At 40.2% G+C, this 13,663-nt stretch overlaps 1 protein-coding gene across 5 annotated transcripts in view; it reads left to right on the top strand.

Moving 5' to 3' along the window:
- Positions 1 to 3,828: 3,828 nt before the first annotated feature.
- Positions 3,829 to 13,663, top strand: part of LOC139607763 (RIMS-binding protein 2) — a 61,458-nt gene continuing 51,623 nt past the window's right edge. For all 5 annotated transcript variants that reach the window (XM_071460941.1, XM_071460942.1, XM_071460945.1 and 2 more), the window contains exons 1-2: positions 3,829 to 4,047; positions 4,932 to 5,931. In XM_071460941.1, coding sequence (XP_071317042.1) covers positions 5,083 to 5,931 — 849 coding nt within the window. In that variant the 5' untranslated portion in view covers positions 3,829 to 4,047; positions 4,932 to 5,082. The remainder of the gene's footprint in view (positions 4,048 to 4,931; positions 5,932 to 13,663) is intronic.

Genomic DNA, 13,663 nt, shown 5'->3' with positions numbered 1-13,663 from the left:
CCCTCTACCCCTGTCTTTTCAAGTGCTCTGTGAAGAATCTCTTTGTCAGATACATTATTTTCTCACTACTTGTTTTTCCTCCTTCATGTTGGTGACCGAATTTTTGTGGGATCAGCTTATGTTAGCTTTGTGGACACACACAGTGACGGTTTTCCCTGTAGCTCAGTAACTTGTTTGAACAAAAGGCCCAAAGGAAGAAAAGGCTGAAGGAAGACCAGTCTCTTCTTCTCCCAGCTGAATTTCTGAGTAGAGACGCATACAATGTGAGCAAATGGGCCATTCTCAGCCGGGCATTATGAAGTTTCTGGAATAGATGCCTTGTTAGTGAGGTGATGATTTGGTGGTGAGGTCAGCTATTGTGCATATTGTTGGAGTCTATTTTACATAACTCTAATGGTGCAGACTACTGCAAGAGGTAGATTACCTGATCGGAGATGTCATAATGCCCAGGTCTGAGTTAGAAATGAGTTATCTAAATGCTTTTGTTCCCTAAATATGACGGTCTTGAATTTGAACTTGACACAGATAGTGAGACATGACATCCTCACCCCTTTGTCCTGGACAATTATTTCAAGTGGGTCATGAAGACAGGAAGTATTCTTCATCTCAGGTGTTGAAAACTGTGACACAGTTCACCGCCATCAATCACATGTTAAGACTTTAAATTATTTCTTCTGATGCAATAAAGTTCTGAAACTCCTTAATTAGAAATAAGTGAAAGCAGTGAGCTTTATGTGTGAAATATGTGCTATAAATAAACTTGATCTGACGTGTTTGTTTTAAAGACTTTGGTTGAAAAGTGTTGCTGCTGTATTACATAACCTTGAGGGTATTGTGTTTTTTAAAAACGGTAAGGAAATACCAGTGTTGTACAAGATTATCATTTAAAGGTTTTTGCCCCATTTGTGCCATTGCATAACAGGAAGTGCGATAAGTTATCGTAAAAAATAAATAAATAAATTGAGACTCAAATGTCTTGGAAATAAAAGACTGTTAGAAAGCACTGAACCTGCAGCTGGCATTTGGCTTGTGTGAATGAAAGCAAACTTATTTGAAATGTTACTTCAGTAGAAATTACAGAATTAATATGTATTCTAGATTTAAAGCTGGTGTCAAAAGAGCACTTTATAGATCCTTCATATGTCATAAGAACTGCATTGGAGATATGATAAATATACACTTAGTATGTCAGAAAGTGCACAGGCACTGTTGCATTTTAAAATTCAGACAGGGATATACAGAAGTTAATCTGGAAACACAAATGGGGGGGGGGGTGTTCGTACTCACACATGGTGGACAGATGTGTTTGAAAATACAGATGCCACATGAGCCAGAACACATTGTATATGGAAATATAGCTACAGAACTATGTTCATGTCATGTGCGTGGCTTCAGTGTGACTGAGATTGGGCAGATGTAAGAAGTGTGCAGACAGAGATGTGTCCAGAAGTGAGTCTGAGCTCAACAAAGGTATATTGTATACTGTAGGTAAATACTGGATGCACAGATCACAACAAAGGCAGATATACAATGAAGCAACAAGACTGCTATTTATTTGCAAGGACGTCTATGTCTTACAGAGTGCCATCACTGCAGAGGTAAAGCAGCCTGTTAGAAGGAAAACGTGTTAAATGATTAAAGCAGCTGTAAGAATAGGGATTTTGCAGTGCATCAGCTCTCCCTCTCTGTCTGTTCCTGCCTCTTTCCAACAGTGTGCCACACGTGAGCAGATAGAGATGGGAATGAGAGAGGGAGCGGCCCAAGGACACCCTGATAACAGAGAGGGAGGTATGCTTAATCTCTCTCTGTCTGTCTACCTCTGTCTCTTTCAACCTCACAGTGAACACAAACCATTAGAGATGCTCTCAACTGATCCACTTGCACTGCTGATGATTGTAAAAAAAAAAAAAAAAAAGATTTATCATTAACGTGTCCTGGAAACATAAGGACAAAAATTCAGAGGAAAAAGTGAATGTTTTGAGCAGTGCTCTTAAGATGGATCTCAGCTTGCTACAAAAATATTGAGTAAGCGTCCAATTCTCTGTCTACACAAATGCCACCCGGTGATCAGACATGGTAAGCTTTGCCTCTTTGATGAAGTTTGGCAACTTGATATTGAAAAAGTATGTACATACCTTTGAGGATTTACACATTTCAATATCATTGCCTTTGCCAAATAATGAAATCTCAGGAGGAATTTTATCAAAGTCCCAGGAATCATATTAAACAACATGCATTCCTGTTTATGCACAAAAAAGCTGTAATTCATGTGTCTGTCTATGTATAAACTACAAAAGTCTGTTTTTGTACACAGGTCTCTCTTGAATAACGGACCCCAAACTCAATGGGACCACCTGTTTGAATGAAGGATTTAACAATAACAGTGGGCTGGTTGCAACATTGTGATGATAGTAATAGAGGAAATCATAATTTGCTTGTGTTCTTTGTGTTCTTTATTTTACCGTCCTTGAGTTAAGTAAAAAAAAATCACATTTCCTCTTCTTATTTCATATCTCTATCTGTCTTGTGAGCTGTTGTGGGTTTCCTGTCTTAATACTATGATTTTTACATTAGGTGTGCCTGCCGGTAATCTCAGTGAGTTGACTTTGAACTTTGATTGTGTAAACTCATTTTCAGCCAGGTCTGCTGTAGCCTCTTCCCTGTTATCCAAAACTGTGACACAACTGATGTTTTGTCAATGTCATGTCAATGTCCTTTTCAACACACCACAGGTAATCCTCTCCCACTAAATGTATGAATGTAGGTATGATAGATATTTCTGAGAATTTATGGGAACACTGGAATCCATAGATTGGGCCACTTTCACTTATTCACAGCAAATATTTTGACTTTTCAAACAGCAAATGCACAAGTTTTACTTAGGCTGTAAAATTAACAGTGGCTGTGTTGTATTAAATGTTTTCCATAAGACATGGCAGGATGACAGAGAGCCAGCATGAACAATACCAGGAACCTAGAACCAAAGCAGCTAAATGGAGTTTGTCCTGTGAAAAATGAATCATAACATTGGATATGCATAAAAATAATAAAATTTAAAAAATAATTAATTACAGTATTCCTCTCAGACTATGTAATTATACTGGTTTCATAAGATGTATTCTTCTCCAGAGGACATAAAAATATAGCCTACTGGCCAATGATAAGAGCACTTGGATGATGAATTTATCACAACAAAAAAATAAAAAAGAGAAAACTTGTATGACTTGCATGACCCTCTGTCCACTGAGCTCAACATCAGTTATTGGTTTAGGAGAATGTGTTACATGGAAAAATAATCAAAACATTTTTTTTTAAAGATACATTTTAAAAAATGATTCTAATTATAAACCCCACTGAGAGCAGGCAAATTCAGCACTAGCAGCCTGCAGCCACTAGTGGTCCTCCATCTCACACAAGTTGGCTGGAATATATGATTATGGTGCCTTCAAGGACTGTTGGTGATATTGAGATTATTGTCGAAACGCACACAAACAACTCAAATAAAACAGTTAGGAAGAATAGACATTTAGAGTTTAGGGGCAATGGAAAAATCGGTTAGAAGGACTGGTCTCGATGCAACAACAACTCTACAGAGATACGATCCTACACGACTGAAAACTTTGACCAATGCACATTATTCTCTTCTTTCTGTGGTTTGCACAACGATGTAGATCCGTAGCCCTTGAAAAAAATATATATATACATATATGTATATGTAGGTAATCTTAGTCATTTAAGTGCGTGACACGCCAATTCAGTATTAGGCAAGTGTTTAACTGATGAGGTGAGGGCGAAGCGTAAGTAAAGGCAGCACTGCTCCTGGACTGGCCAGCAGAGTGACGCCGGACACAGCCTGTGTGTGGGAGACGCTGCTGCCTGACAGATAAACACAACTCTGCCTGCATGGCTTTATGGACCTTTAACAACCAACAGTAGCTGTCTCCGTGACGCTGGACAGCTACTTTTAATGTCGACAAAAGTATGTTGGTTGAAAGAGGATGACTCCATTGATGGAAACTTAAATATAACAGCTGAGTCCGCTGAGAGGTGAGTGTGATACAAGTTGCAGCTAGAAAACTTAACGGTAAGCTAACAGTGGCTAACAACGTAGTTAGCTAGTCAGGACCTGTTACAGCGCCGTTATCCTCCAGACTCATAACAGATAGCGTTGTCTGTTTATCATCACTTTATATTTATGTAATAGTTTGCTACAGTAAGATAATTAATTAGCCATTAACCGAAGAAGTCCCCATCCTCTCTGTAACATGAACCCAGCGCCGCCCATATGGGCACCGTTAAACTGGGCTAGTGATGGTGAGACCGGCCACGGTAACGAAAGCTGACGGGACAGGGCTGCTTCACTGGGAGATCACCGCTTCACCTGTTGCATCCTCAGATGAAGGGCAGACTCCTGCTCCCAGGCAGAAGCGCCATGAATCGTATCTCTGACTCAGTAAACTGAGGCGTGACAGTTTATTTTTATGATCACACGGTGCTGGCATCTGTTCATTAAGGCAGGTTTAGATAAAACAAATGTATATCAAGTATAAACACAGTCATGGTAAGGTTTGTAAAGTGCTATTTGATACATCCATATAAACAGTCAAATTGTATATTGGTTGGACTTAACACAGGCAGCCATCACCACTGATTTCTTGGCTCCTCACTGCACATAGATTGTGTCTCTGTCCATTTATAACAAAAATATCACAGGACTTATTTTGTGTGTTTGTTGTGCTTGCTTTCTTACAACTGTTCTGAGTGCTACCATAAGCTTTTTTTCTGAATCCTCCTAACAGAGAGAGGGTATCATCATGCGTGCTTTCACCATGCTAGAAACACTGCATTTCATGTTAGCGCATTCATCTAAAACAATAAAAACTTACCATTTTTCAATTTCTCTCACATCCTCCACCGTTTCATCCTCCCAGTGGCCAGTGACCTGGTGTGGTACTTGCATGCTGCATGTATGATAACCACCCATCATCCACCTGCACTTCCCCTCAGTTCTGTTGCATGGCCCTTCTTTAGAAATGAACGTGTCTTGCCTTTCGTCGCATGTTGTGCTGTGAATGAGCCATCATGAGGAAAGACAGGGATAACCCTCTGGAACTGTCATCCAAGAAACTGTGCCAGAGCCAGACGGGCTATGGACGAGAGCTTGAGAGGCTGCGTGCTGACTTGGAAGCGGAGAGGAACCGAACACAGTGGGCCCACAAACTCCTCTGTGTGGAGCTGAGGCGCCTGCGAGAAGAGGCAGAGAGAGAGCAACAGAGGGCAGTGAGGGAGCTGACGGCACGGCGTGGGTATCAGAAGGACAGACCCTGGCGTTTGCTGGCTAAGGAGGTGAACATTAAAGACGCTGGACGATGCAGTAAGGTTGAGTCCACAGGGAAAGAGGCTTTTTGTTTGTGCAGCGGAGAAACATACACAAAGCTGGAGCAGTTGCTGCTGACACTGTATGAGGAGATAAATGGTGAGCAGGCAGTCTATAAATTGCATCACAGACAGGAATTTGAGCTAGAAAAAGCCATCTTCCTCTGCCACCTGCTAGAGGCCCACGGAAGACTGTTGCAGAGGAGGCAAAGAGCAGGACACCACAGCTACATCTTTAAAAGTTTCTCAAGAAAAACAACTCAGAAAGCCAGTGATAACTCCTGCCAGACACTTCAGAGATCCCAGAGTGCCGCCCACTCATCTAAGAAAAACACCAAACAAGATCAGCAAAAGAAGCCTTCAGGCAGGGACTTGTGTACAGCTGACCCCTGCACCACTGCTGCAGTCGTAGACACCTGTTGGAGCAGCTCTCTGAAAATTTGTCACCCTAACAGCACTCCCCATGCAGGCTGGGACGACCAGCCCCCCTGCTGCACTGAGTCCTCTGGGTCAGACAAGTCATCGCCCTCCAAATGCATGGACAGAAACATGGAGGTAAGATATTTCATATTTCCAATTAATTCTTCCACATTTTCAGTGGTTGTTTATTCAGAATGAAGACTGAATATATGCTGCATATTGGTAGTAACTTTGGTGTATAAGTCTACTACACTACTTGTTCATGGTCGTCCTGCACTCAGACTATGAATCACTGAATGGTTTATAGCAATAAGATATTTTTCATTGTTTTTATATAAACTACAATATATGGCACATTTGTTTTAGAGGAAAATGATTTTAGGCCAAATCAGGATGGTAAATCACATTATAACCAGTACATTTGACTGGAAATGACTGGATTTCCGGTCATTGTATTTCTATGATAAACCTTAGGTAGGTGCTGCAGATGTAGTGGCTGGTCTGGGGAAAGAAGTAACAGGACACATATATCTTTCAGCTTTTCCCTGTGATTTAAAGGAAAACACTTCTAGCTTTCCTGTGTTTGCTTAAAGGTGCCCTGCAGAGATTTTCTTTTTTATCACATTGACACAACATATAAACACAAAGTTACATTTATGTAAACTGTTACTCACCAAAATGCGCTGTGTTGAATGTATTTCCTTCCTCTGTGAATTTCAAATCACAGATTGAGAAACACTGCCTGTTAATAGCTTCTAATAATAATTAGAAAATTAATGCATTTTTTTTTTCTAAATTAACACATATAATATAGGTGGGGCTTATGATTGTCTAAACATAACCTCATCAACACAGTATATACTACTATACTATACACAGTTTTGTAAAAAGGCAGCAGTGTTGCATAGCCAGCAGCAGAAACATGGAGAACAAAACAGAAACTGTTAAATTTCCATCAGGAGTCTTTTTTTTCATAGCGGTTATACACACTCAGTCAAACACTGTTATACAACAAAACAGGAGAGCGAAACACTGGCTTATGTTGCCGTCTTATTTGCCAATATGAAGTTTTTATATAAAAAGCATTTAATGTGATTGGTGTGCTGCGGTGTAAAACAGATGATGGTGAATTTCTTTCGAGGAGGGGTTGCCATGTGTTGGTGGTGGATGCTCTCCGTTTTTGAGTGGCAGAAGTGGGTCAGTGTGTTTTGGTCTCTTAAATTTTGCATCAAGTTTGCATTGGGAGGAAAATGAATAATTAATCACAGTTTCAACAGTGTCTGAACAACAATGCCCACTTTCTTGCACAGCACCAAGGCACCACCTTTGTTATTACAGAAACTGGCACTGAGGTGAACCAAAACAAATATGGACTGGCTCGTGCCTATTTCTTTTAATCATGTTAGTTGTCTTTCAAGTGTGTGAGAAGGGTGACCACTGCTGTTCATAGTAGCAGCTGTATATTTGTTTGCAACACAAACAGTCCAAATTTTTCATTCCACTGACAAGTTTGTGTTTCTAAATAACATGTTTGTGCCATAAAAATGTTAAATATGACACTGTACATAGGAAATGTGCACATTCACTTCATCAGGATAAACACATTTATCATAAATTTGATGAGGTTTGTCCAAAATCTAAGGCTTCACAAAGATAAGAGTAAATTTAATGGAGGATAGAGTCCTGCACTTGTATTTTTGGATTTGTTCATTTGTTCATTTGTTCATTTTTCACCCTGTCTTAATTTATGGATACAGTTTCATGTGAGATATATTTGACCAACAGCCAAATGGGGAGGCTCTGTCAAAATATGTCAGTGTGATAGGATGTCGATACCACTGAGCCATGATGGACCTGGCTAAATGGCTAGATGGACAGACAGTATGCTGTCTGACCTGCATTAACTTATGCTGAGCTTTTGTGCTCAGTGAGATTTTTATATTCAGCGTGTGTGTGCTGTGTGTGTGCAATATGTGATAAATTACTGGTGGCAGTGGCCATGTGTGCAGCCTTAATCTCACATATTTTGTTCTTTTTCAGCTGTTTTGCTGTCAGCACTTCTGTTCCCAATCAGGGTATATATTTGAATTATGAAAGGAGCTGAAGCAGAAGAGAAATACTGTTCATTGGAGCTTATGCCAGGGTTGGTTTCAGTCTTTAGGCTACTAAAGCCACGGTCTTGTGAGCACGCTGGAGTTAATAATGGAAAGAACTGAAATGCTGTGTTAGCGCAAAATAAGAAGCTTGTGTCTGAGAGACACAGGGAATATGTATGAGCTTGATCTGTCTGGTCTGGGCTCCTTGTGTTTTTAGGCTGTCAGTCGAAATCAAACCCTTTTCCCTCAGTTATTGAGTGAACATATTGGAACACTTTCATTTTCAGACTGAGCCATACTAAATGTGACAGCTTTAGTGTTGACTGCACTGGCATTACATTAATATCAGCAACAGTAAATGCCAATTATAAAAATTAAGGCAAAGGCGTCTATTTTAAATTTTCCTGTGCCCAGCTATGGGTTTTCTGTGACCTTTAATGGCTGCAGCAAAGAAGTCACTAATTTTTAAACTACCAACTACTCTTGATCTGCTGTAGATGAGTTGGAATAGGCTGGATTAGAGGTGTTCAGAGATTTAGAGAGAAATTTTCTGGAAATGTAATTAATAAACTACTCATAGAATAGCCAGATGAGAATGTATATTCATCTATTTGCAATTGCCTAAAAAACTAAATGACAGTAGTAAGTATAACCAAACCACTTTATCAAATGTGTACCAGTTAACAAATGTCTATCTATGTCCCATTCCTAATGTGTATAGAATTATTCCCTCCATCCAGAAGGTACTTTGAGTCCCACAAGCAGTGAGGTATACAGATTTTAAATGCAGAAACAAGAGCACTGTTGTCAGGTCAGTGCTAGAAAGCATAAAATACTCTTTAAGTTTAGGTGTCAGAATCAATATGGGTAGACAAAGTTGGATAGGTGCATCCCAGCTTGCTCACTGTGGCCTGCTGTATGACCATGGCAACCACAGAAACCACATCGAGGAAAAATGATGCAGGAACTAAATTATCAGGAGTTTCCTGAATTATACCATACATTTATTGTGTCATCATTTCCTTTGCTTATGATGGCATTGGGGTAGATGGATAACAGCACTCTATAGTGAATGGTACAGGTTGTTAGTAGGATCAGAGTTTCACCCTGTTGTTGCCTGTTCAAAATACAGAACATCACTGTCACTCAGTGGCAGATGCAGTGGTAACCATGTCTCAAGCACCTTAAGGCTTTCATATGATCATTTAACTCCTTAACAACTGCCCCAGTTATTTGCACAAGCCTGAAAATAGCTTACCACCTTCTCTTGATCCCTTCTGATTATAGATAATCATGAATTTAATTGTTTCTTAAAGGTAACTCAGGAGTTTAATACTAAAGAGTCAGAATTATTCTGCATAATAATATAATAATTAACCCTATTTGTAGAGATTAACAAGGTAAAAAAATTACTTTTTTTATTTATTAATTATTTTAAAAAGATTTTTTGCTATCTTATTTATTTTATTATTATTATTTATTATATTTTTTATTATTATATATTTTTTAATGTTTTTTATACATGCCTGTTATAAAATAAGCAACTGCTACATATTGGTATCGTAAAATGGTTTACTGAGCTTTTAAATGGTGTAAAGTTTGTCAAGTAGATTTAACTAGATGCCATCCCAAATAACTTGACAAACCCCCCTTCTTGGCTTGTATTCAGGCTGCTGCTTGTTAAGGGGATTTATTAGGCTGTCTTGCTCATTTGATAGACAATTAGCTGGAGTACTTGATAGTACCTCCTGTAGTTGAGAGGAGGGCAGGAAGGCTGAATAAACCAACATTAAGTTGTGACAGATCTTATCTTTTGCAGCATCAGACCTTCTGTCTTTCTAGAGTCTGTCTGTGAAATATGTGTAGCATTCATCACCTTGTCAGACGTAATGTGTTTTTATCTTGGACAACTGCGGTAAAACATTTGAATTAGTCTGGACTGGACACACTTGTTCCTCTGCCTGCCTCCTGCAGCCTCCCCATGTTGCAGTGTGTACTGCCTCTTGAACAATCAATAGGCAGCCAACATCATTCCAGCGTCATCTCCATGGAAACGAGCTCTAGTCACGGTAATGATTGGGCCCCGTCTCAAAGCCTGCCTTTTTGTGATAGGGCGATTGAAGCAGTCCTCCCTACCCCCTCCTCTCAGCGACACTCACCGTCTTACACACACACACATTTTTCCCTTCGTCCTCTTTCTTCACCTTTATGGCGCTGTAACCAAGATGGGATTAAGCAGCCCTGTCGAGTCTTATAGCATCTGGATAAAATGCTATTTGACACAGCGGCATCAATGAGGACAGACTCACAGCTCAAGAGTCAACATGCCACCCACATCTCAGCCATACTGAGAGAATGGGAACTGGAGTGGAGACCTGTTAGTTAAAACGCTTTCTGTTTTTTATTTTATTTTATCTGCATCACACGTCTCTTCTTGTTTGCTGTTTCGGTCGGGCCTACATCTGACGTTTCTGCATTATGTAGGATAAGAATTGGAGCAGTGGTTATTTATCAATATCTGGACAAGCAGCTATGAAAAACCGCCTCAGACGGCAGAGCGGTAAAGCATGAAGAAACAGGCTATGTCAACGTAGTGAGCAGGACTCTGAATCTGAATGCTACACGGTGATAAATACTAACAACAGCATGCTGAAGAATGCTACCAGGACGATGACATTCATCAAATTACAGTGAGAAGCCAAGGCTGAAAATATTTAATATCCCTTTAGAGCTGATTGTCCTCATTTTGGAAAACGTCACTGTGCAGAGAGGTAGGAGGTACTTTACAACTCCTGGTTTATATGTAACTGGTTTTGTCTCGGATATGGCACACTGACTGTTGCACTAGTGCCATTTTTGTCAGCTTAAACTTCCGCTGTACAGTGTTTTACAAATTCATGTGTTTCGTCAGTGACACCCATGGCAAAAAGAGTCCTTTGCTTGGTTTCAGACACTTCACCTCAGCTGTGAAAAACACTCCTGCTTATAAACTGTTGGAGAAAAGGAGGAAAGTGACATCTTTATTATTCTGAAGTCGACCTGCCACAGCTGATCTGTGTTATTCTCCTCCAGCAAATGAAAAGCCCGTGATGGCTTGGTCTTGGCTGGGCACCTCATTTGGTCATATTGATCTCATCTGCGCTGTTTGACTTTGACTGAGAGTGATGTATGACCTGTGCACTCGGCCTGAGCAGCCCGAGCCTGCACCGGCACACGCAGAGATGGAGAGCCGTGAGGAGGCGGAAGCCCCTGGACGACAACAACCGGAGTTTAGGGGGACAGAAGAGCAGGTTAATACGCACCATGGGCTCTTGGACAAGGCAGTCCCGACCACGGCTAATGTCACCTCAACATCATTATTAGGAAAGAGGCACCACTCGCTGTATGCAAACCTGAATGGTTTTGAAGTGGAAGGGATACGAAAGGTAAGTGTGGAACATCTGTTGTGTCTTCCGCAATCATTCAAGATGGTTGACATGAAGATGTCTGGGCCTGGAGGCTGTGAGAGGTGTTTTATAGTCCCACTATAATCAGAGTAACAGACATAGAATAGTGTATCATAGCATCACTAGTCTTCTCAATAAAACAAAACAAACCATTTTTTATGGGACATTTTCAACCCATTACTCAGGGTTGTGGTTTTATGACCCTTTTCACATTGCAAACCATTATATATTGTTTGCCTCTTCATATTCTATGAAATATACAGAGCAAGGGAATCTTAAAGTTGCAGGAGTGAATTGAAACAGGTCGTTGGATTATCATTGTATTGTATTACAGTGATGTCACACTGAACTTGTGTAGGCAGCATGTTTTCTTGACACATTATCTGGGACAGTGCTGCTGTAGAATCAGAGAGTTGGCAGCTATCACGCTGACCTATAATGACCTAGTCCCTAATTTCACACCTCTGAATATCCTGTTAGGACAGAATATCCACTTAATGGTAGCCAGTTGAAAATCAATAGGGAACCCATGAGGATTCCTCATGACTGATGGATGCTCATATAGGTGGTACAATAAGAGACATCTATGGAAGGCACTGTCAGAATAACTTTCTTAAATTACTCAGACTAACTAACAAAAAGCATCTTTGCAATTTGCCAATAACATATGAATAAGCCGAGTATGATGTTTATATGAGTGGTTACATCAATAGACATCAGCAAGAAAAACAGATGGTACAGTGTCTTCATCCTAGACTATGAAGAGCAACACATGAAGGCAGCAAAATCAACATGGGTCATGCTGACCTGCCTTTCATTTAACCTGCTGCAGTGTTTGCCTTTCTGAACAAACTTTTAGTCTCGTGTTTGCCTGCACTCTCATTTCCACCTTAGTATAAGATTATGGTCCTTCTTAGATTAATTTAGAATTAGGTCATTAGTTTGTTTGAATCATACAGCATATTGCTGAGAAAGAATTTCCAGCTAATAGTGAATGGACATTGTGGGTCAAATTTTCTCTATAGCTGCTACTACGGAGAAGCTACTACAGCATATTTAACCAGTAGCTCTTAAAACCTCAGTCATTTTGTCTTTGTTCGATGGTTTGAATGTGTCCTTAGCTGAGACAGGATTTCATCATCTAAGCAAGGTAGTAATCTGTGTGCAACATTGCCTGCTGTCTTTCCCACCCCCACCACTTCATTACCCAATCACCACAATCACAGTGTGGTAAAAACCCCTAATGAACTGTCAACACACAACCTGGGAGACGGTCTGTGGCCACAGACGCTTAGAGGGAGTATTTAATGATGCATTAGAAATGATTATTTGGCCATTTCAGACCAGTGGGGGTTGTCACTCTTAGATTATTGTTTATAATTACACCATTATTTGCAGTGGGGGTACCACAACCAATTGTTTTGTTTCCTTGTCACTAGTTCCACCAATAATTGATCACTGTGTGTTTGTGTGTGTATGTGTGTGTGGCGAGCTTGTTTTACTATTCATGAGGCCCAAAAACCCGAAGCTTGCTGTACTTGTGGGATCTGACAGCTTTATGGGGACAAAAATTATGAACCCCTTCAGTTGGAAGGTGCTGTTAGCTGGTTTAAACTTGGTTTTAGGGGTAGGGGGGTAGGGATTTAGTTATGATGGTTAACTTTAGGGGAAGGGGCCAGGGAATGCGTTAAATCAATAATGGGTCCCCACAAATATAGTAAAACAAGGATATGTATGCGTGTGTGTATCTGTGCTAGTACGACAGTATGCATTTTTATAAGACTGTAATGAATCTGTGTAGTCCTTTTTAATAAGAGTAAAATGTTGCAAGGGGCTGAGCAGGTATTGTACAGCAGAGGGAGAGTGGATGAAACTGCGCTCATGCTCAGCAAAACCCCCACATGAAGTGGCTGTGTTATAAATGGAATATATAGAAAGACAGCTGGTTTTACTGTGTAGGTGATGTTAATCATCAGATCTCCATGATCCAGTGTGGCTTAGCCCACAGAGCTATCCCTATCTGTCTCTATTTGTATAAACAACTGATGAGTTTGCCATCTTTTAAGATATAAACAGTTTTTTAAATTTCTAAATATGTCCCTTCTGAAACTGTGTGGAGAGGCTGCCCATGGGAGAAGTAGTGGTTAACCTTTCACCCTATGATTATTTTCACCATTGCAGTGTGCATGGGTTCTTGCACAAAGTGAAGAACAGATTTGTCTGCCAAAATCAAACATTGTGTTTGTCAGCAGACTCACTGAGAGGACATGCACACCCTCTATTATTGACCCAAAATACATGAGGGCACTGGAGTGCTTATTTCTG

Source organism: Trachinotus anak, unplaced genomic scaffold, assembly GCF_046630095.1.
Source record: "Trachinotus anak isolate AG129_WGS33_773 ecotype Australia unplaced genomic scaffold, CSIRO_AGI_Tana_v1 ptg000024l, whole genome shotgun sequence".
NCBI lineage: Eukaryota > Metazoa > Chordata > Actinopteri > Carangiformes > Carangidae > Trachinotus > Trachinotus anak.
The sequence above is the reverse complement of the archived record's forward strand: the minus strand, read 5'-3'. Positions and strand labels throughout refer to the sequence as shown.